At 40.7% G+C, this 22,528-nt stretch overlaps 1 protein-coding gene across 3 annotated transcripts in view; it reads left to right on the top strand.

Moving 5' to 3' along the window:
* fndc4a (fibronectin type III domain containing 4a) overlaps window positions 1–22,528 on the top strand; it is a 56,235-nt gene that overhangs the window by 2,423 nt on the left and 31,284 nt on the right. For all 3 annotated transcript variants that reach the window (XM_056264484.1, XM_056264483.1, XM_056264485.1), the window contains exons 2-3: window positions 12,332–12,447; window positions 18,204–18,408. In XM_056264484.1, coding sequence (XP_056120459.1) covers window positions 12,332–12,447; window positions 18,204–18,408 — 321 coding nt within the window. The remainder of the gene's footprint in view (window positions 1–12,331; window positions 12,448–18,203; window positions 18,409–22,528) is intronic.

Raw genomic sequence — 22,528 nt, 5'->3', positions numbered from 1 at the left:
AGATCTGTAAGTCATGTACAGTTTGATATTTTTGGGTAGACACTCGATTCATTCGTCAATGTGTAATTACGAAATGAATCAATCGATTTATTATATATTTATAATAAATGAGATGATTTATTTTAATTGTTCGTTTTTTGATAGCTCACAGACAAAAATCTACATTAAACATGTTAATGTTACACTGTGAAACCACTCATATTTCAAACTCATTATAATAAGAGAGACTATGCATGTGTTGTTTGGCTTTCAACATTTCCACGCAATGACAGAAGTATTAACTATTTTGACTCTAATATGTGTCTTTGCCTTGAAATAAGGACATTAAAATCTAATTGAAAACTACATATTATACTACAAGGCCAAAAATATCATTTGAATTGAATTAAAAATCATTGACTGTCAGAAGATATGCAAAAATTGTACCCTTGACATTGTACACATTTGTGTCTCATTTACCCCGATGGGTTAGTGGTGGGGATTTTTCAGTGATTCTTTTTGAAGGTTTCATGATTACGCCAGCATGGCAACAAGTGACCATCTTTAGAAGTACAACGCTGAAACACCACTTCTGCATGTTGCTCTGAGATGCGCCGGTCTTGGTTTGTTTGGAAGTATTTTCATTAAAGAAGCAAATCAGACATAGTAACTGGACATATACTGTAAAAAATATTATTTTTGTTACGACTCCTTATGAGTGAGTCATTGAATCATTCATTCAACTGGATCTTTCAAACCCACTGATTCATTCGTTCAGGAATGAAACGCCTCTATTGTGTGTTAAGAGACATGTGGCAGCTCAGCTGACTCTGTGACTTTGTATGTTTGCGGAACAAAAAAAAAAAGTAACTGACTGTCACAGATCGGTCTTCAACATGCAAGGCACTGGAGACTCGATGGAACAATCTTTATTTACTATACAGGAGAATAAAGAAGGATGGTATACGTTAACATTGACAAGACCGAATGATGAACAAAAAGAAGTCATTAAATACAGAGGGAGGGTAGTCAACTGAACTAAAACAGGTGCGTCAAACCAATTAACAACCAAGGAACCTAACTAGAGAACACAGCCAGGCAAAACTGCCAAAAACTGAACCCAAAACCCAAACTTTTGTGTCTAAAATAAGCAAGTTTATCCACCTTATTTTGCAATAATGGTAAGACATTTTCTGTGAATGTGCGAGACCTCCAATTCATTAGCTGCTATCCACCTCATTTTTAACGTGAGAATGCGTGGCTACTTGGAACTTGAATGTACGAGGCTTCTGCGGTGTCATTTGTAGCTGTAAAAAAACAGCTTGTTATGCTGCTTGATATTGCAAACTAATAATTATTACCAAATTATTTATTGTATTGTCGTAATTATTAGCAAACTGGTTTGTAGCGCAAAAATGGTAAAACTGTTTGCGCTACAAAACAATGTGTTTATCATTACCATAATACATTCAAATACTATAGTAACAAAGTTTGCAATATCAAGCAACATAACAGACTGTTTTTGTTGCCTACATCTTAAACAACCAGAAGTGGATGACACTGGAACCCTTGCATATTCAAGTTTACAATAGCTCTGATTTAAAAAAAAAGAAGAAGGTGGATATACCTGTATGTATAAACCCCATACTTGCAATCATGTTGCTCTTGCAAAATATCCTATGCTTGAGTTCTCCATCTTGTCCTTGGGAAACCCAATGACCGTTGAAGTGTGGGGTGCTCTGGTGTTACAGTGACATCTCGCTCTGCTGGGAAAGTGCAGTGCTCCCCTGAGGCTGAGACGCGCTGCCTATACAGTTTACGGCTTTGTGTTGATAGAACACCCTACAGCTCCATCTGTGAGTGCATTGTCTACCCTGAAAGGATCAGACAGCATAACATTTCACAAAATCTATCATGAAGAACTAATCCCTTTCCAGAATCCATTGCATGCCTGGAGGACATTAGAGCATGAGATAACATTTTGGACAGAGACGTGTGAGAGAGATGCCACATTTAGGTGGTAAAGACAAATGACACATTTTTGTTGTGTTCTCTTTATTGCATTCACCAAACCGACCTTTGATGCCGCCTTTTTAAATCCTTAATTTGGATAAGAAGGCTGAAGGAATCAATATACACATTTGCAATTTAAACAGTTGGGAGGACTTGCATTACTTAACATTTAAAGAAAAAAGGAGGGAAAAGCAATCCAGGTTTTTTTGCAGCATAATTGTGTATTTTAAGTTAGTTGGATCAAAGCCACGCAAAATTCTGCCTTGATGCTATTTAAATGCGGCTGACTCTGAACACATGTTTATTCTGCTTTCATATACTTGTGGATTGTAGTTGAACTTGCATGTGGATTTGTAATTGGAATTGCCCGTGTCTACTCTCAGTCATGAAGACCAGCTGAAATGCTATGTGCCTGTTACATGTGGATTACTCTGACAGGATGTCTGTATCTCATGTGGCCTCTTGCTTTTTAACTGTATGCTCAGTGTATTACCAAGGTGACCTGCTCTCCTCTTTCTGTTATGTAACATATTTGAGTGCATCTGACTTGTGCTTGCTTGAGAGTGAGACTTATTTCACATAAAATGTATTCTGTTTTTATGTGGGTCTAGGCTTTATTAGCGCTATACACATTTAAATCCCTTCTTTTTAGGTACTAATGAAAGTAAGCAAAGCTTGCATCAGTATATTCATCAACTTTTGCAGTGCAAGATACTTCAACTTCTGACATATATTTTAGTAAGGATATAGACAACAGTAGTTACTAAAGACTGATACCTTCCATATGTTTGCTGCAACATGACTTTAAAGCAATAATCCACATAAAAACTATGATTTTGTTGTTATATTCTCACTCTTCGCTGTCCAGTATGGTTTTTTTAAATGCAAAATGAGATACTACAACATTTTTGAGCTTTCGTTTTCCTTACAACAAAAGTGGGAGCTGGTTTATTTAAGATTTAAGACATGTATAATATATAATATAATATGTTTTTGTAGCTTAGCAGAATAAATCAATGAACAAAACCTTAGAGATGTGTAATGCTTTGGAAAAATAATTTTAGACTGGAATGAGTTGGGGTGGGTAAATAATGACAATTTTATTTTAATTTATTCAGGCAGTGAGATAATACATTGCAAATGCCTGCCAGACCACCAAAACTCACGTCTTCCTTTATCTAAACAATTATTTTCCTCATCACTAAAGAGCTTATGTCTGGCCATGTATTTTGAAGCTACTCTCAAACCCTATTACTTCAAGGACAATGAGCTCTTGCTGGGGAAGAGTGAGGTAAATGTCACTAAAATGACAAAAACCTGGTGAATTATTTCACAAGAACCACCTTTTCCCAGTCAGTGAAGAAAGTTCATTATATTAAGTTTATATATTTAAAAAAAAAAAGGCAATTCATTATGTCATTAGTACATTCTGTACATTCATTTGCCATCAAACTGCACTGCTTTCTGTGACAAATCACCAGTCGTAATCATGAGTCTGAGGTGCAAATACAATTGTTGATGTGGCAGAAATGACCCCTGCAGATGTTCTCCCATGATATCAGTTTATGAAAATCTTTAATTTTTCTCTGAGCATCTGCCGGACAGATGGAATGAAACTGGACCGGCTTTTAGTTCCTGTAACAACACACTATAGCAGTGATTTCTTCTCAAATGGACAAAAACAAAATTATTTAGCCCTTCTATTATCTGACAAATGTGTCTGTAAATTGTTTGGATGCAGAAAATATCTTGAAACAATAGTTAGTTCTTGCTCTCGGATCTGATTAGTCGAGCAGCATTCCAAAAGTACCGGGCGATTTCTCAGCGATTCATTACGGGGACATCTTTATGAGTGAGTGATTTTTTTATTTTTTTTTTTTTATTTTTTTTAACTTTGAGTGGAACTTTGAGTGAGTGACTGAATTATTCAATCAAGCGATTCGTTCAACACAGCTGATTCATTCATGTACAAAAAAAAATGCTCCTCAGTTGCAAGACAGCTCTTGGTTTGTTTGGAATTATTTTCATTCATGAAGCAAAACAAAGTAGCTGGCTATATTGTCTATAAATGTAAGCGACCCAGCATTGACTTGTTAATTCTCGCAATTGTGCTGTTTATTAATGTGCCAACAGCCGAACGTATACTTCCCTTGTCCACGTTCCAGTCCGACTTGCGGCCTCTTTGCATGTGTGACATTGTACAAATATCTTATATAACATATACATCCTCCGCCAGTGTGTATATGTACAGCTTAATAATAAGAATTACACAAAAACAATGATGTAGCTGCAAACCTGGAGACTCATTAAAATTGAAGATTCGATGCATGTGACCTATAGACGCTTTGATGTGCAAGTCAGCCTTCACCGAGGTGGCCCTCTTCTTCCTCTAAATAATTATCCATGGCGCAGAGCTGGAGTCAGACCTCTCTCCATCCAATTTACACAGCTATTGCTGAGGGCAAGGAAGACCAGCATAATCAGCCCCCATTGTGCATGATGATCATGGCTGCATGGAAAGGAGTGCTGCCATACTAGTGTGACCTCCTTGGGCATCAACTCAGGACATTGATTATCAGTCTGATACTGAGAGTGATCATTCAGCATTGTGATGCATTATAGGTTTTGTTCTAGACGCTATGCTTTTTTTGTTGCCACTTTCCACAAATACATTACACTTTTGATGTTTACCAAATAGTGTCCCAAATAGTATATTTATTTACCAAATGTAAAGATCTCATCTTTGGGTTGCTGTTCCCTTCCTGACCAGCAGGTGGTGCTCTCCTTGAGTCTTCTATGCCATGCTCACTCCAGGCCTACAGATGGCACTTATACTCTGGGTCCTGTTCTCTCCACTCCTGCAGATGGTGCCAACGTCCCTAACCTTGTTCAGCACTCTGCTCGTTAACCCTCATTCCCATCACCTGTGTCTAGCCCTTTATAAGTCTGTTTGTTCCCTGCCTTTGTGTTCAGTCTTGAGACTATGTACTCTGTGTCTCAGTGCTTTGTGACCAGTTCTCAAGTTAAGTTTGTACTTTATTAAGCCTTTTTGACCCTCGTGTCTATTTTGTTTCTCTGTTTAATGGAAGCTCGGCTTTCCTTGTTTATTTGTACTTTGTATTTTTTCTTCAAGTAAAGATTATTTTTGGAAAGCAACAGACTTTCTGGATCATTTCTCTTCTGCTTTTGGGTTCAACTGTTGGGGAGATAGCTCAGTGGAAGACACCTTGCACTTGAGCACTGCAGACCCGGGTTCGATCCCCACCTAAGGCAACCCCGTTATAGCAAGACTGAACCATGGAAGCAAGCCCAGCGGAAGAGTGTTCACCACCCACAAACGTAGAACGGATTCTGTCAGCCCTTTCGGATCAAGCTGCTACCGTTCAGAGGCACGATCAGGCTCTGGCAGAGATCCTTCACCTTTTGAGTAACCAGTCTCAAGCCTCTTCATCCCGAGACCAACCTCCTGATCCTCCACCTAGATCCATGGCTGCTTTACCATTAGAGCCCAGACTACCAGCCCCTGAACGATTCGATGGCAGTCCTGAGAGATGCAGAGGTTTCATTACCCAGTGTACACTGGCCTTCCAGCTCCAGCCCAGCAGTTTTCCCACTGAAAGTAGTAGAGTGGCTTACATCATTACCCTTCTCTCTGGCAAGGCACTGGACTGGGCCTCAGCCTTGTGGGATCAGAGATCTTTACTTACTGCCAACAGTCAAGACTTCATTTCTGAGATGAAGAAAGTTTTCCATCATCCAGCTAGTAGGGGAGATGTGGATCACCGCTTGCTCAATCTCTCTCTGGTCCTGAAAGATTAGCCATGGACAAATACCTCAAAGAAGCTCTGGACAGTGGATTCATCCGTCCTTCCACCTCACCTGCAGGAGCTGGTTTTTTCTTTGTTGAAAAGAAGGATGGCAGCCTCCGACCCTGCATAGACTACCGAGGCTTAAACCATATTACCATCAAGAACCGGTACCCTCTTCCCCTCATGACCACGGCTTTTGAGATCTTGCAGGGTGCCACCATATTTACTAAGCTGGACCTTCGTAATGCTTACCATCTAGTGAGAATCCGTGAGGGAGACGAGTGGAAGACTGCATTCAACACTCCAACGGGCCACTACGAATACCAGGTAATGCCATTCGGCCTGGTTAATGCCCCAGCCGTATTCCAGGCCTTTATTAACGATGCTCTTAGAGAAATGCTGAATACATCTGTGTTTGTGTATCTTGATGACATACTCATATTTTCCCGCAACTACCAGGAACATGTTCAGCATGTTCGGCAGGTTCTGGTCCAGCTGCTGAAACACAAACTCTTTGTGAAGTTGGAAAAGAGTGAGTTTCATGTTCCAGCAGTCTCATTTCTAGGCTTCCATGTGTCCAAGGGGAGCCTCCATATGGATCCTGGCAAGATTCAGGCAGTCCTGGGTTGGCCCCATCCAACTTCTGTGAAGCAGGTACAGCGATTTCTAGGCTTTTCCAATTTTTATAGGAGGTGGACGGACCACAGAAACCTCATTTACATCCGGGAGGCGAAGAGGTTGAACTCTCGACAAGCTCGTTGGGCCCTCTTTTTTAACCGATTTAACTTCACTCTTTCCTATCGCCCAGGTTCCAAGAATCTCAAACCAGATGCACTCTCGAGACAGTTTGAGCCACAAGAGGAGGAGTCCGTTCCAGAACCCATTATTCCCACTTCCAGGGTGATGGCCCCTATCCAGTGGGATATTGAGACGGCTGTCAAGATGGCTCATCTGCAGCAGCCTAGACCAGGTAATGGCCCTCCTGGGCGCCTCTTTGTCCCTAAAGGTCTGCGTTCTAAGGTATTGCAGTGGGCTCATGCTTCCCTCCCTTCTGGACACCCGGGTACTACCAGAACATGCAAGCTTGTCCAGAGGAGGTTCTGGTGGCCTAAACTGCACAAAGATGTCCGGGCCTTTGTCGCTGCTTGCTCCGTTTGTGCCCAGAATAAGGAGTCTAGAACCCATCCTCAAGGCTTGCTACACCCACTTCCTATTCCCAGACGCCCTTGGTCCCACATTTCCTTGGACTTCATCACAGGCCTACCACAGTCTCAAGGAAATACGGTAATTCTGGTGGTGGTGGATAGATTTTCAAAGACTTGCCATCTCTTACCTTTGCCCAAGCTCCCCACAGCAAACCAAACAGCAGAACTATTGATGAGGCATGTGTTCAGGATCCACGGCTTCCCGCAGGATATGGTTTCTGACCGGGGTCCACAGTTTACTTCCCGGTTCTGGAAGGCATTCGGCCGGCTCATCGGATCTTCCATCAGTCTGTCTTCTGGCTTCCACCCCCAGTCCAACGGCCAGACAGAGAGGGTAAATCAAGACATTGAAAGGACATTAAGATGCCTGGTTGCCGACAATCAATCCACATGGAGCTCTCGATTAATTTGGGCTGAATTTGCACATAACACCCTTTACCATTCCTCCCTAGACATGTCTCCTTTTGAATGTCAGTATGGTTTCTCTCCCCCTCTGTTTCCTGGACAGGAGCCAGAGGTTGACGTCCCTGCTGCTACTCAGCTGGTCCGCCGGTGCCGACGTTCCTGGCAAAGAGCACGTGTTGCCTTATTGAGAGCCACCTGACAACAACAGAGGCAGGCTAACCGACACCGGAGGTTGGGACCCACGCTTCGCTCAGGGCAAAGAGTATGGCTGTCAACCCGAGATCTTCCTCTGCGGGTGGAATCCCGCAAGCTGGCCCCACGATACATCGGTCCATTCAAGGTCCTCCGGAGGATTAATCCAGTTTCCTATCGACTCCATCTGCCCAGGTCCATGAAGGTTCACCCCACTTTTCATGTTTCCCGGTTGAAGCCTGTTGTTTGCTCTACTCTGTCCCCAGTTAGGATGCCTGTCCCAGTACCTCGCATCATTGATGGCAGGCCAGCTTACACGGTCCGCAGACTGCTTGATTCTCGCCAGGTCCGCGGGAGAACTCAATATCTGGTGGACTGGGAGGGCTATGGTCCGGAGGAGCGGACCTGGGTTCCTGCTCGAGACATCCTGGATCCGACTCTAATCTCAGAGTTTCACCGGGCCCGAGGGAACTGCCAGAAGAACGTCGGGAGCCGTTCCTAGGGGAGGGGCTCCTGTAAAGATCTCATCTTTGGGTTGCTGTTCCCTTCCTGACCAGCAGGGGGTGCTCTCCTTGAGTCTTCTATGCCATGCTTACTCCAGGCCTACAGATGGCACTTATACTCTGGGTCCTGTTCTCTCCACTCCTGCAGATGGTGCCAACGTCCCTAACCTTGTTCAGCACTCTGCTCGTTAACCCTCATTCCCATCACCTGTGTCTAGCCCTTTATAAGTCTGTTTGTTCCCTGCCTTTGTGTTCAGTCTTGAGACTATGTACTCTGTGTCTCAGTGCTTTGTGACCAGTTCTCAAGTTAAGTTTGTACTTTATTAAGCCTTTTTGACCCTCGTGTCTATTTTGTTTCTCTGTTTAATGGAAGCTCGGCTTTCCTTGTTTATTTGTACTTTGTATTTTTTCTTCAAGTAAAGATTATTTTTGGAAAGCAACAGACTTTCTGGATCATTTCTCTTCTGCTTTTGGGTTCAACTGTTGGGGAGATAGCTCAGTGGAAGACACCTTGCACTTAAGCACTGCAGACCCGGGTTCGATCCCCACCTAAGGCAACCCCGTTATAGCAAATGTCTGTAGAGGAGCGCTTCCAGGACTCAAAATGTTTGCTTGAGGTGCTCTTTGGATGGGATAATCATATGTAGCAACAAGTCAGGAAACTCCAAGGCACTCTCTTAAGAAAGATTAAAAAGCCTTTATTGTTTTTGGGATACAACATCTACACTACAACACTATAAAACATATAAAAGTAAAAATAGATCAAATAAAATAAAAATAGAAATAAAGGGTGTGGTTTACAGGAAAACACTAAAATCAAGTTCTTCGTTCAGGCCTGGGTATCTAGTAGCCTGCAGTTTGTCAATCCAGAAACTTTCTGGTTTAGTTGTTTTTGTCTGTCCCCTTTCCTTAGTGACAGTGGTATATTGTCAATCCCACAGGCCTGTACGGTAGATGGGTCACTATTCTGGGAAAATGGGAAGAAGATTTTTTCTTAAACCAGGAAAAGAATGCCTACTTCAAATACATTATCATTAGACTTTGGAATTTAGTAAAGATTGTATTAATCAGTACTATCTTTAAAGACGATCATGGTGCCCTATACACTTCAGTGTTTAGAAAACCTACTGACAGGAACACCATTCTGCATGCTAAAAGCTTCCACCCTAAGTGGTTGAAGGAAAATGTTCCTCATGGGCAATTGAAGAGAGTCAGGAGAATTTGAGACCAAGACAATTCATTTGAGTGTAAAGCAAAAGAGATGACGTCACGTTTTAAGGAACAGGTTTATAAAAGCACAACTCTCCAGAAAGCATGCATATATCAGGGCCAAATTTGTAAATAGGGGCATCACTTCTACAAAGAAACCCACCTAAGCCAACAAAACAAAAACAAAACAACAGACCCATTTTTGTCACTACGTATAGTACAGAGGGAGAACAAATTAAGAGAATAATAAGAAAAAAATGGGGTATTATTGAAAGTGATGATGTGCTTGGCCAGCTGTTTCCTGGGCCACCTCCATTCCCCAAAAAATTCCACTCTGGCATAACAAAATGACAAAAAATATATAGTCTTACCCAATCTGGCATATTCTTAAAATACATTAATTTGTAAAACACTTGTTTTTATGCTAATTTAATATTTATTAGTAGAAATATGAGTTTCAGGCATGTGTTACCAAATTTGGCATATTTTTAAAACACAATTTATTGTATACAATTTTAATTATATATATTTATGCAATTTTATTATTGATCAGAAGAAATATGAGTGTTTGACTTTATATGATTTTCAGGCATTATTTTGTACACTACTCTTTTAAAGGGCCTGTCAACTTTGTGGACCTCTGGAAAAGATGCATCGTACAGATCTGGAACAGAATCGTTGTGCAACGAGCCACAACTTATTTCAAAACAGCTGTTATGTAACTTAGCTAAGAGTCTGTATATGTTATTGTTGATGTTATTGCATGGGCTTGGGTGCAGGAACAAAACAACACCCCTTCCCCTTTTTGCAATCGCCCACACAAACACACAAAGTCCATTAGAGCACTGCTCAGAGGAGATGCTAAAAAATGCTCTCGCAGTTCAGTCTAGGTCACTGCCTTTCTATTTTCACCACACCGACAGAGGCATGTGCTTGACTTTTGAATCTGTCATTGTTCTCCTTGTTTTTTTTATAGACTAATTAGCTTGTCTATTGCTTCCTAAATCATGATCAGGCACCCTACAGCTGAGCTGAATTAAAAAAAAGGTCCTGCATAAAAGTCCCACATAGGACAAAATGCGCTGGATTCAATCAATTTCGGAAAGCAATTTCAATAAAACATATTGTTTTGAAGTGAACACTTCCTTTCTTTGAGTTTTTATGAAACCTGGCTGATCCCTGGTGTTTTTGCCATTGTCAATCTGATTTCGATACAGTCACTTTGTCGCCTCCTCTGAACGCTGACTCGTTTAATCACAAATGAAGTGGTTAACTGGTAGTATAGCAAACAGCATAATGGACCCAAACTACTTTTAAAGATCCCAATTTAAACATGTTGCTCAGGAGGGTTGTACTGGCATTAAGGAAAAAGGGAATGTACTGTAGCTTTGCATAAAACTATATTTGCTTTTAGAGAAAGCTGTAGACCCTCAGAGAGCAAGCTGGTAAGAGGAGATAGAGCCATAGAGAGAATGCTTTTCTTCCCAAATCTGATTGGTCAGATTGGAAAGCTTTCTTGGCAAGCGACTCAGATAGTCTATAAAAGGACAGCAAATAAAAACAGTGCACAGCAACATATTTCAGACCTGTAGATTATTGTTGTGTTTTCATGGGAAGGTATAATAGCTGGTCCATGACTTGATGTTTGATAGTAGGTTATTGCTTTAGAGGTTTTCTTGAAAATATTTCTTCGCTGCACTAATATTAGAGTGGAAATGTTATAACAGTATATCAGTGTAAGTACAGCAGCCAGTGATTTCTATTATTATCACTCTACAATTTATAACATAGGCTGCATCCGAAATCTTAGGCAGCTGACTTGTTGCCTCGCTGCTCTATCAGGCAATGACTTTGCAGCCAGCTTTTAGGGACGGAGAAACCTCATGAAACCAGTAGCCATATCACCCTGTAGCCCAAGACTGGTTGCCCACTGAAGCTAAGCAGGGCTGAGCCTGGTTAGTACCTGGATGGGAGACCTTCTGAGAAAACCAGGTTGCTGCTGGAAGAGGTGTTAGTGAGGCCAGCAGGGGGTGCTCACCCTATGGTCTGTGTGGGTCCTAACACCCCAGTATAGTGACGGGGACACTATACTGTCAAAAGAGCACCGTCCTTCGGATGAGACGTTAAAACCGAGGTCCTGACTCTATGTGGTCATTAAAAATCCCAGGATGTTCTTCGAAAAAAGAGTAGGGGTGTAACCCCGGCATCCTGGCCAAATTTGCCCATTGGCCTCTGTCCATCATGGCCTCCTAATCATCCCCATATACTGATTGGCTTCATAACTCTGTCTCCTCTCCACCAATAAGCTGGTGTGTGGTGGGCGTTCTGGCGCACTATGGCTGCCGTCGCATCATCCAGGTGGATGCTGCACATTGGTGGTGGTTGAGGAGATTCCCCCTTCAATGTAAAGCGCTTTGAGTACACAGAAAAGCGCTATATAAATGTAACAAATTATTAATTATTAATTATGAAACTGATTTTGGACTTCTGAGCCAAAATAATGGTTTAATGATCTAAGACAAAATAGAGAGAGCTTTGGTGATAACAAATCGAATATATTTTTACTAAAATTCTAATTTCTCGCTAGAAATGACATCAAAAGTGGAAAAAGTTGGTCAAAAACACATATTTACACACAAACTGACCACCAACCGCAACTTTCAGATGCCATCTATTTTTTTAGCTCAACTGTCACAGAATGGAACGCACAGGATTGTGGGATATCAATCCTGTGTCTTCTGATTTTTGAAGACAGCATAGATGTGTCCTTCACTGTAAAGGACACATCTATGCTGTCTTCAAAAATCAGTCAGATGAAGTATCTCAGGAGTCAGGAAGTGAAAAGTGAAGCTAACATTGCAATCAAACGTGCCTTGATGTTTTCTTACCTCCGAAGGCAGCATTTTTAAGCTTTCTAATGCAACCATAGTATAAGTGGGCAATAAAGCCTAACAGGTTATATCAATTATTAGGGCTCAAAGATTCAAAGTTAATTTAATCTATCTTGTGTTTCAAGACCGTCCACCCCCTCCGGTTAATGTGTCAGTCATGCACCTGAGAGCTGATTCAGCAACCGTGTCCTGGGAGGTGCCTGAGGGTGACATCATCATTGGCTTTTCCATCTCCCAACAGGTAAATCACTTTTCAACAAAATATTACAAAAATATACCCCATCAAATCTAATATTTTAAATATGTAGAGATTGGCAGCTTGTGCTCTTTTTGTAAACAAGCAGAAGAGACATTTGCACATTTGTTTTTGACTGCCCAATATCCAAATAATTTTGGTCGTTCCTTGGCTCTTATATATTTGCCTAAATATACATAATTTTTTTATTATAATTAATTCTGTATGCTAAATTATTCATAAGCAACATTTTTTCAAATGGTATGCCACCTTTCCCCCTTAAAGTTTTATTAGTTTTGCTTTGTAAAGAACAGGATAAGATAGTTAAAAGTTTTCTGGCAACACAGTGAAGCTGATCAAAGAAATAGGAGCCACATCAATCCTGTGAAACCTTGTGAACCTGCAAGGTGATGCCCATGTGGCTGCTGCACATATCTCCGAGAGGGGCACGCCACGCAATGCTGCCCGAGAAGTAGCCACAGCCCAAGTCGAATGACACCTAACAGATGCAGGCATTATAATGGTCTGTCTTACGATACACCTCAGCAATAGTGTCCACCACCCAGTGAGCGAGCCTTTGTTTTGACAAGGGTGCACCTTTTCTACCGGACTCAAAACAGACAAATAGCTGGTCCGTGGTACGCCCTGAGGCAGTCATATACTGCCTCAATTCATGAACTGGACAAAGGGCTGCTTGGAAAGCCTTGTCCTCCTTCCTAAATGCCGCCAGCTGAATAGGATGATTTGTGAACTGAGCTGACAATACCTTGGGATGGAAAGCTGGGTCCGGCCAAAGTGTAACTTGATTGCCCTCTGGCCCCCACTTGACACTGCAAACTCACCAACAGACTATGTAACTCTCTGACCCTTCTGGTTGATGTTATGGCTAAAAGTAAAGCAGTTTTCATAGAAAGATTTCTAATATCAGCTTGATCCATCGGCTCATAGGGTGTTGAACACATCCTGTACAACACCACTCGCAAATCTCACTGAGTATACACTACCCATGCTGGTGGCTTAAGCCACATACTGTAGCTCATTCAAGAAAAGCCACCACTAGCCTATTTGCACCGATTGACACCGGCCCCATAGGATCCCATTGTGCTGACAGGGCTTCCAAAAACACCTTAAAGGAGAACTCCGGTCAATTTTAACATTGAGCTCATTGACTGCAGTAGATGTGAAAGATATTAATAAAAATGATGTTAATTCAGCTAGCTCACATACCTGTATTTACTTCCTGTTTTCGTTCGAAGTCCACAGTAGTCGATTGTCGAGTTCGCGCGCGCGATCATTGGTAACTAATATAACTAATGATCGCGCACGCGAACTCGACAATCGACTACTGCGGACTTCGAACTTCGAAATGAGCTCAATGTTAAAATTGACCGGAGTTGGCTGGAAAACGCTGGAAAACGTCCAGCGTCCAATAAGTACTGCAGAAAGTCCAACACTTTGCTGATATGGCAATCGATTGGGCTGAGAGTACGATCTGCACACCATGAAACAAACTGTTTCCATTAATTTGCATAAGTGTGACGTGCCCTAGCACTCATGACTGTGTTACTCCTTACTTACTTCTGTTGAATATTGAGTAAGCATCCCCAGGGGCCAGACACACAGTTTCAACCTGTCCGGAGAAGCATGCCACAGTGCCCTGTCCATCTGTGAAAGCAGATCCTTCCGAGCTGGCAGTGGCTGAGGTGGACCAGTTGTGAGAGTTAATAGGAGGCTGAACCAAGGCATGTATGGCCAACTGGGGGCCACTAGAATAAGTCTGTGGTGCTTCTCCTGTACCAGCCTCAGGACGGACTAGAAGAGCGGAATGGGGGGAAAGGCATAGAAAAGGAGGTCTGGCCATTCGTGGGCCAGGACACCCTGCCCTAGGAATCCTTGTTCCTCTTGCGGCGAGAACCACATCAGGCAATGTCTTGTTGCCTTGTTGGAAAAGAGGTTCATTGCTGCTGTTCCGTAAATCTTCCAGAATGATCGACAATCTCCTTCTGCAGACACCATTCCCCTGGTTTCGGCCCCAAACAGAGAAGTAACACACTGTTGCAGCAACTGGGAATGTGTGCTTCTCTGACTGTCAGGAAGTGTTTGTTTGCCCACAATAGAAGCACTCTCCTCAACTGGAGACAGTGTAGAGACCTCATGCCTCCCTGGTGGTTGAATTAAAATACCACTGTGGTCTTGTCCATTGGAATGGACGAAGATGCAAAAGACCCTGCTGGATAACCGATGAGGTCGCTGTGAGAAGACCTGCCACCTGTGGAAAGCTGAAAGAGGGAAGCTTACAATGAACCTGGAACCTTGCTAAGGTCCTCCGCAATACCTGATTTCTGCCATCTTTGAGGGTGGCTCTCATTGACCTGGAGTCCAAGTGCATGCCCAGAAAACACAATGACTGGTGTCAGGTTAGGGAGCTTTTCTTAAGGTTTACCCTCAAATCCAAGGTAACGACAGGGACCTTCTGTGGTGTGGGGCAATTGGAATATGAAATATGCATCCTTCAAGTCTGAAGGGTGAACCACATTCCAAGTTCGATCACATGTCTGACATCTACAGTCCATAACATGAGGAAATGAATATGCTTGAGGCTCTTGTTTAAGCATCTGAGGTCCAGGATGTGCCTGAAGCTACCATCTTTCTTCTGGTCTAAAAAATATTTTGAGTGGAATCCCCTGGGATAGATGGGGGGCTACTGACTCTATCACACTCTTCTCCAACAGGTTTTGGACCTCCACGATAGGGCAAGGGACTGACAAGGGTCCTGGATCACTGTATGACAGACATGGGTGTTGCTAGGGGTCTTCGACGGAACTGTAGACAATAGCCTTTCTCAAGTGTTTCGAGGAGCCGCTTGTTGTCTGTAAAGTGTCCCTACACAGACCCTAAAACACTAGCAACAGTATGGAGAGTGTCTATTATCTCTCGGTGGGTGACGGTGAGTAGGCATAGGGTGAGTTGGTGGCCTAATCCGAGAGTGGGATACCTCAGCAGAGTTCATGTTTCAGGGCTTCATCTGGAGATACCACTATGGAAGAAATACATGGCATTACAGGAGGCATGCTACAGAGTCCCTTCTCCTTGGCTTCAGTTATTGCTGTCATTGTGTGCGCTACTCAATTCGGACTGGATGAGGGAGCCGAGCGAAATGCAAAGACCACTTTGGTAAAGTCAGTACAGCTAGGTATCTGCAAGTCCTCCGGCCGTGCAACCGGATGATACAAGAGGTTTGAAAGGCCTAAAACAGGAGGAGGTGGGTCCAAATTCAACCTAGCAAGGGACATCTTGATTGTGTCCTGCAGCAAGAGCACTACTGAAGATCTAGCACCTTGAAAGCCTGAGCCCTCATCACTATGAAAGCATTGAGACTGAGAATTATCCGAATGAGCATACTTTTGGACTAAAAGCCTGTAAATATAACAAAACACAGAAAGGTGTCAGCAGTTAGCAGGTTAATGTAACATTTCCCGTTTCAGGACTAGCAAAATAATTACAACTTACTCTCTGTATAGTGACGAAATGCGAGATGGGTGAACAGGTTGCTGGTATTGCCCCCTTTTGCGCTCACTGTTGATCAGCAAGTCCTGCAGGCTGGGCTGATTAAGGAGTAATTTTCTCTAAATCCAAAAAACTCCCATACTGGCAAGCTTATTTTTTTTAAGTGTGGGTAGAGTCTATCCTCTGACTTATCGGACGACATGATTTTGCAAGGCAGTAGTATCTGCGCGCGCTGCGTCATCTGCTTTATGACAGATGGTAGTGTTAAGGTGCAATACCGACACCAATTGTACATTGGGATGTCAAGCAGGTAATGGTGCTGGATTATTTACGTGTCATAATATCATATGTGATTGTGTGCTATTAATTTAAAATATTATGGTTATCGCCAATACCGGTATATTGTCACACCCTTATTTAACACAATATCAATATTTCATGTTTTGAATATAATTTATCGTCAACACCAGAATATCGCGATACGCCTATTTCACATTCAAGCAATTACAAATATATCTGTCAGTCATGTTATGCAATCGGTTGTCTGCACATCTGTAATGGCTTTGCAGGCGACACTCACAGATTAATGCATTGTTAATTTAGTCAAGGACTTTCATCAGACCTGCCCACACCTAGAGGCTGCTTCAGAGCTCAAGGGCAGAGGAAAGTGCTTTGGCTCTATTCACAGACTTTAAAGAGCAACCGAGGCAGAGCTAAATGCAACGTTAAGTTAGAGGGCAGAATTATAGCTGAAATGAAAGACTGTCGTATTTGGCTCTCAGGGCTTCGAGAAGATCCTTTAGTGCCCTAATGTGTGATTTATATTTATTAGGTGACTTCTTAGAAAGCCCTTACTGTTACTATATTGCTGACGTCTAGACAGCATGAGCTGTTTGAAATGTCAGCGAATACCAGCCTAAAGCCCTGAAGGTGATGTTTCAGATCTTGTAAATTCTACAGGAACTTTTTTTTTTAACGGTTTTGCCGTTTGAAAGAACATCTAAATCTTGGTAGTTTAGACTAGAGATGACCTGGACTACAAAACAGCTTATCACAACCCACAGCATATAAATCCCCAATATACATACCACTTAGGAACAGTGTGCATTTACTCCTACAGTAAATTGCAACAACATATTCAGAGATGAGTTATAGCATGAGCAGAATCATCATGCATCATTCAATTTATTGTTAAAGGATGTAATTGGAAACATTTGTGAATGTCATAAATCGTGAAAGGGTCATTTTTTGCAAAATGATGTGTATTTTTAATTATAGGAATTGTCATAATACCAATGAACTATGAATTTGAAATAAAGTTATTGATAATGAAGATGTCTAAAATATACATTTAGTTAATGGATTTAGAAAATATACAATAACTAATAAATAAAAACACCAGTAATAACATTTCACTAGGGTCCTTCTGCCCCAATTCTGAGGAGTTTAATCTCACATTTACTTTTCACTTCAAAATAAAAACTTAAACTCCCTGAAATAGACATACAAACTTTCCATATGTATAGTAAACTCCAATATCCAACATAAAATAAATTCACAGATCACTATTAAATAATGACAAAAATTCTAACTCAAAATTGGAATAATTATTATAAATGTTGATGTTCATATGAATGGTCAAGGGCTTTTACACCAAAGACTATAAGTATAACAATAAAGATTTAGTTTTAAAAATCATACTTACTTACTTACTGCCCTTTATGCCACTGGCATGTAGGGCAGCAAAAATCATACTAAATGTAAAAGTTATAACTATAACGGAATGTTTCAGAATGATTTTTTTCCAGCTGATGAACGATAAAAACAATGACATCCAATCAGAATCTATCCTGCTTTAAAGAGCTTGAGCATTTAAAGCTGCAGACTACATAACTGCAGCCCATGCTTAAAATAAACGAAACGTTATTGTGTGTTGGTGTGGACGCTAATATAGTTATCGTTATAGTTATCATTGTTGGTGTGAACGACCCTTAATTCAAATGTCAAGAACATAACCATTCAATAAATGTGTTGAGATTTAATAACATCTATGGTCAAGAAGACTATTTTATTGTTTTATTACTTATTGTTTTACCCTACCTTATCCTATGAATGCAAATTGAATTTGCATTCTGCTTTATTATGTAACATATACAGTACATAAATATACATATAATATAAATATACATCACTGAACCATAACATAATTACAGCTTCTTCTGATCTATACCAATCAAGTGTTTTGACTCTTTCAGAGAATGGATGGCAAAATGCAGAGGTTTATCAGAGAAGTGAACACCACCAGCAGATCCTGTGTGCTGTGGGACCTGGAGGAGGAGATGGATTACATCATCCAGGTTCAGTCCATCGGCCTGTACGGAGAGAGCCAGGCCAGCAAACGTGTCCACTTCAGAACCCTGAAGAAAACTGACCGTTTCCCCTCAAACAGTTCAAACCAAGGTAACAGCCCACCCTCACTCATACACCACATTGGTATATCATTCTTTACACTTGTTTTGTTGCTGTCCATCATCTTGTGAAACATAAAATGTGAAGGGCAGTAACCGTTTACATTCTCAGTGGATTCTGCCATTGTGCTAAACGGTTCTCTTTCCTACAACCCAATTAATTATTGATGAACACTTTACGCATGGATGCAGGTAGACCTTGTTACTGCCTCTCATTTTCAGCCCCAATTTCTAATCAACTCGCTGCCTCTCAGGGGGATATGCTGTATATTTGATGCTGTGCGGCACGAGCGGTGATCCTTAATAGCAGGCCATGAGTGTGAGGCCATGTTGTGTTGATACGAGATGTTTTTGAGAGATTTTCTCTTCTGTTTAAAATCTAGCACTGAAAACCAGATAAATCAAGCTGCCTTCAACATGAGAGTTGCTATTTTTGCCAGCCATGTTGAGAACAACAAAACATCCAGATAGCTTGTGCACACCAACGCAGAGGGAGCGCTCAAAATTAATCATCCGAGCATTCAAAGATACACGTAGTTCAGAAAACATGCTCAGTATGTCATTAACGCTCTCCTGCCTTAAACTGAAAAAGCATGTTCAAAGCATTATATTTATCAGAAGACTTTTTAGACTCTTGCTGATACAGGAAGGTGTATAATTAATTTATTGAAAACATATGATTCCATAGAGCTTTAGTTCAATTGAACTACATTTAGAATTATTTCTAAAGCTTCCTTAATGATTGCATAGGTAAAAATGTAGTTTCTTTCATGTAGTTGCTTGAATTTAGCGTCATCTTGGCTGACAGCAGTGTACAGTAAAAAGCCAGTCTAAAATTCATCAAACTGAAGAGGGAATGCCTGTCATTAGAATTGCCTGAACAGAAGAAGCGTGGACTTCAACTTCAATGAGGCATAAAAAGTCATCAATCTTATTTTTATATTTTCTCATTTTTATAGTGGCTGAAATTCAAGGACCTTTAAAAATATTTCTCATTTTCTTTAATTTTCTGGCCTCTGTCTTTAAATTTTCTAGCGCAGTACACTTAAAAAAAAAGAAAAAAATATTTTGATACATCTTATAAAACTGTTTAATAAATGTATACAATGCTCAGTCATGTTATAAATGTATCCATCGACAGACATGAAAGCATTTGTGGAAGTTGTGTATCCAGATGTCATGCATGTAATTAAGTAAGAGATAATGCAGTTTGACATTCATTTGCACAAAATACTTTTATATTGATGTGTTTGTTTTGTGATAATGACTGGCTTGCTGTAAGTTATTCAGCTTGTTATACCTGCTATGTGGATATTATTTTGAGTTGATACTTTTTTATTATATTACTTTATTATTTATCATTATACTTATTTTTCTTTATTTAAATACATTTAATATTTTTTATTTGAATTTTCTTTATCATCCATCTATTTTTTTCTAAAATGCTTGTCACTGTACTTTTTATTCAAGTCCATTATGCTGCGATCTTCCTTTGTTATTAATTGTTTGATCCTTCTTATATTTTTTTCTCTCTTTTTTTTCCACAGTGTTCAGTATTGAGGGTAATGGTTTAAGAATCGGTCATAGAAAAAGTCATATTGATCTGATTATGAGTTCTTACAAATTAAAAATTAATTTTCTGACACAAATGGCTCCATTTCCTCAGAATGAAATTTCCTCCCAGAGAAAGAATTTAACAAGCATCATTCAAATACAGACATTTACGTGTTATAACCCGAGCACTCAGTTCATGACCCAGTGATTTATTGCATGTTCAGAGGAGTTTTTAAATTAGTGCAGTCTCTCTCAATGCATTCATGCATCTCTCTCTGTTGCTATAATAACGAATTTCATCATGATACAACGGTTAAATACATTTTCCAACCTTCCCTCTTCCATCATGCGGTGCATGGATTTGAAATGAGAAGCAATGGACTTAGCAGGGAGTATTTGCCATCTGCTTACAAACAGGAAACACAATCCAATGTAGAGTGTTGCTTTTCAAAGTCAACTTGCCATAATTGCCTAAGGAATCTGACAAATATCTTAAATCCGAAAAGGAAAGTAGTAGTCTTCATAGAGATAATAGAAAGAGAGAAAGGAAAAGTGTGCCAAGTCATCGAGTAATGTATCTTGTTTTGTGACTTCAGACCGTTTCACCTGCATCTCTTAGGTATTTTTGGCCAATGCTTCTCGTGTGCTGTCAGACTTAGCTGAAGATGATTCCCATTGGACTCAATTACTGTGATACTTCAAAGAACTGCGTCTGTAGAAGCTGTGTCAATATCAAAGACCCGGGCCCTGCCGTCCCAACAAACAAACCTGTGCATCCTGATGAGGAAAGACCCATCACAATTACAACTAGAAAGACAATTAAAAAAAAAAACTTCTAGCAAGCACAATGCTTTCTCTGTGATGATCAATACAGATCAGGCACTTAAAGGGATAGTTCACCCAAAAATCTCAATTCTGTCATTTACTCAACCTCAAGTTGTTTTAAACCTGTACTGTATGACTTTCTTTCTTCTGCAGAACACAAAAGAAGATATTTTGAAGAATGCTGGTAACCAAACCCCTTTTGACTTACCATTGACTTTTATTGTACGGACAAAAAATCCTGAGACATTTCTCAAATTATTTTCTTTTATGTTCCACAGAAAAAAGTAAGTCAGGGATGGAACGAAATGAGTGTGAGTAAATGGTGAGTAAATGCATAAAGGGGTGAGTAAATATCCCTTTAAAGGGATAGTTCACCCCAAAATAAAGATTATGTCATTATTTTTGCAAAAGGAGATATTTTGAAAAATGTCTCTGTACATTTTATCCATAAAATGGAAGTCAATTGGGTCCAACATGTTGTTTTGGACCCCATTGTCACAGTATGGAAAAAATCTTCTTTTGTGTTCCACATAGGGTTGCATTTGCATCTGATACAGATCTTTGGCACACGTTTAAACACAAAAATCCGTATCTGTGCGGAGCCTCTTCCAAATGTGGTTTTTAATCAGATACATATCCAAGATCTGGACATCTGACCTATGTCTAAACACGTGTATCCGGTTCCCCTTGGAATTTTTTCCAAGGGGAAAAAACGTTTCCCAACAAAGATAGATTTTTATTGTCGTATTATGATGTTCCCACAGTATTTAGGTGGAAAATGTATAAGAGATTACAAGGCATTTTGGGCAGTCATTTTTGCATTCATGTCCGAAGTGAATGTAAACAGGTGGGACTAAAAATCAGATCTGTGCATTAAGACTTGCAGTGTGTAAACAGCCTATGGGGTTTGGAAAACACAGTAAATTATGACATAATTTTAAAGTGCCTCTGCAGTGATTCTTTTTGTGTTCTTCATCATGAGAATGTCACAGTGATACATACATGTGCAACAGCATCTTTGAACTGATCCCAGGCTATAGTGGAATTAATGAGCTTGCTTTGGTTCCTTGGGCCAAAGAAGAAGCGAGGAAGCTTGTTGTCTGGCGTTATAGCAGCTCCCTTTAAAGTTCTCTAAAGAGCTCCCCTGTATGGCTTTTGGGACATGACCAGTTAGATAAATAGCACTGCATCCCACATAAGGCTCTTATCTCTGTGAGAGAAGTGGCAAGGATATGTTGAACCTGCTTAATGTGTGGAGCACAGTATTCATTTTCCACACATGAGTGAAAAACCTCTACACTTATCATTATAATATTCATGGGAATGATGAGAGGAATGTTTCACTGTCTTTTAACCTGACTCTTTAGTGGCGGAGAATGTGAACGGGAGCGAACGCTCATCTCAGTACCCCTTACTTGTTCATTTTATGACAGCAGGTGTCTCAGTGTCTCAGCCGCTTTTATCCGGAAAGGACCAGCAATTGGGAAGAGTGGTGCTCTGGACCAACTCCACACAGGTTAAAAGATATTTGGGGGAGGAAATGGGCCTGAATTCAATCCCTTTAACACTGGATTAATGAAGACAGATGGCTGGTTAGATCAGGCTGAGGTTGGACGGTGGTGGTGATTGGGATGCTGTGCTAAACAAAAGTAAAAATTAATCACATAAGCAGCTGGCTGCATTCAGCCTTGAATTGAATTTTGTATGGTCGTGTGTGTGCACGTGTGTGTTAT

Source organism: Rhinichthys klamathensis, unplaced genomic scaffold, assembly GCF_029890125.1.
Source record: "Rhinichthys klamathensis goyatoka isolate OS25496 unplaced genomic scaffold, OSU_Roscu_1.1 h1tg000221l_1, whole genome shotgun sequence".
Classification (NCBI taxonomy): domain Eukaryota; kingdom Metazoa; phylum Chordata; class Actinopteri; order Cypriniformes; family Leuciscidae; genus Rhinichthys; species Rhinichthys klamathensis.
Note: the sequence above shows the minus strand (reverse complement) of the source record. Positions and strands in the feature narration are given on the sequence as shown.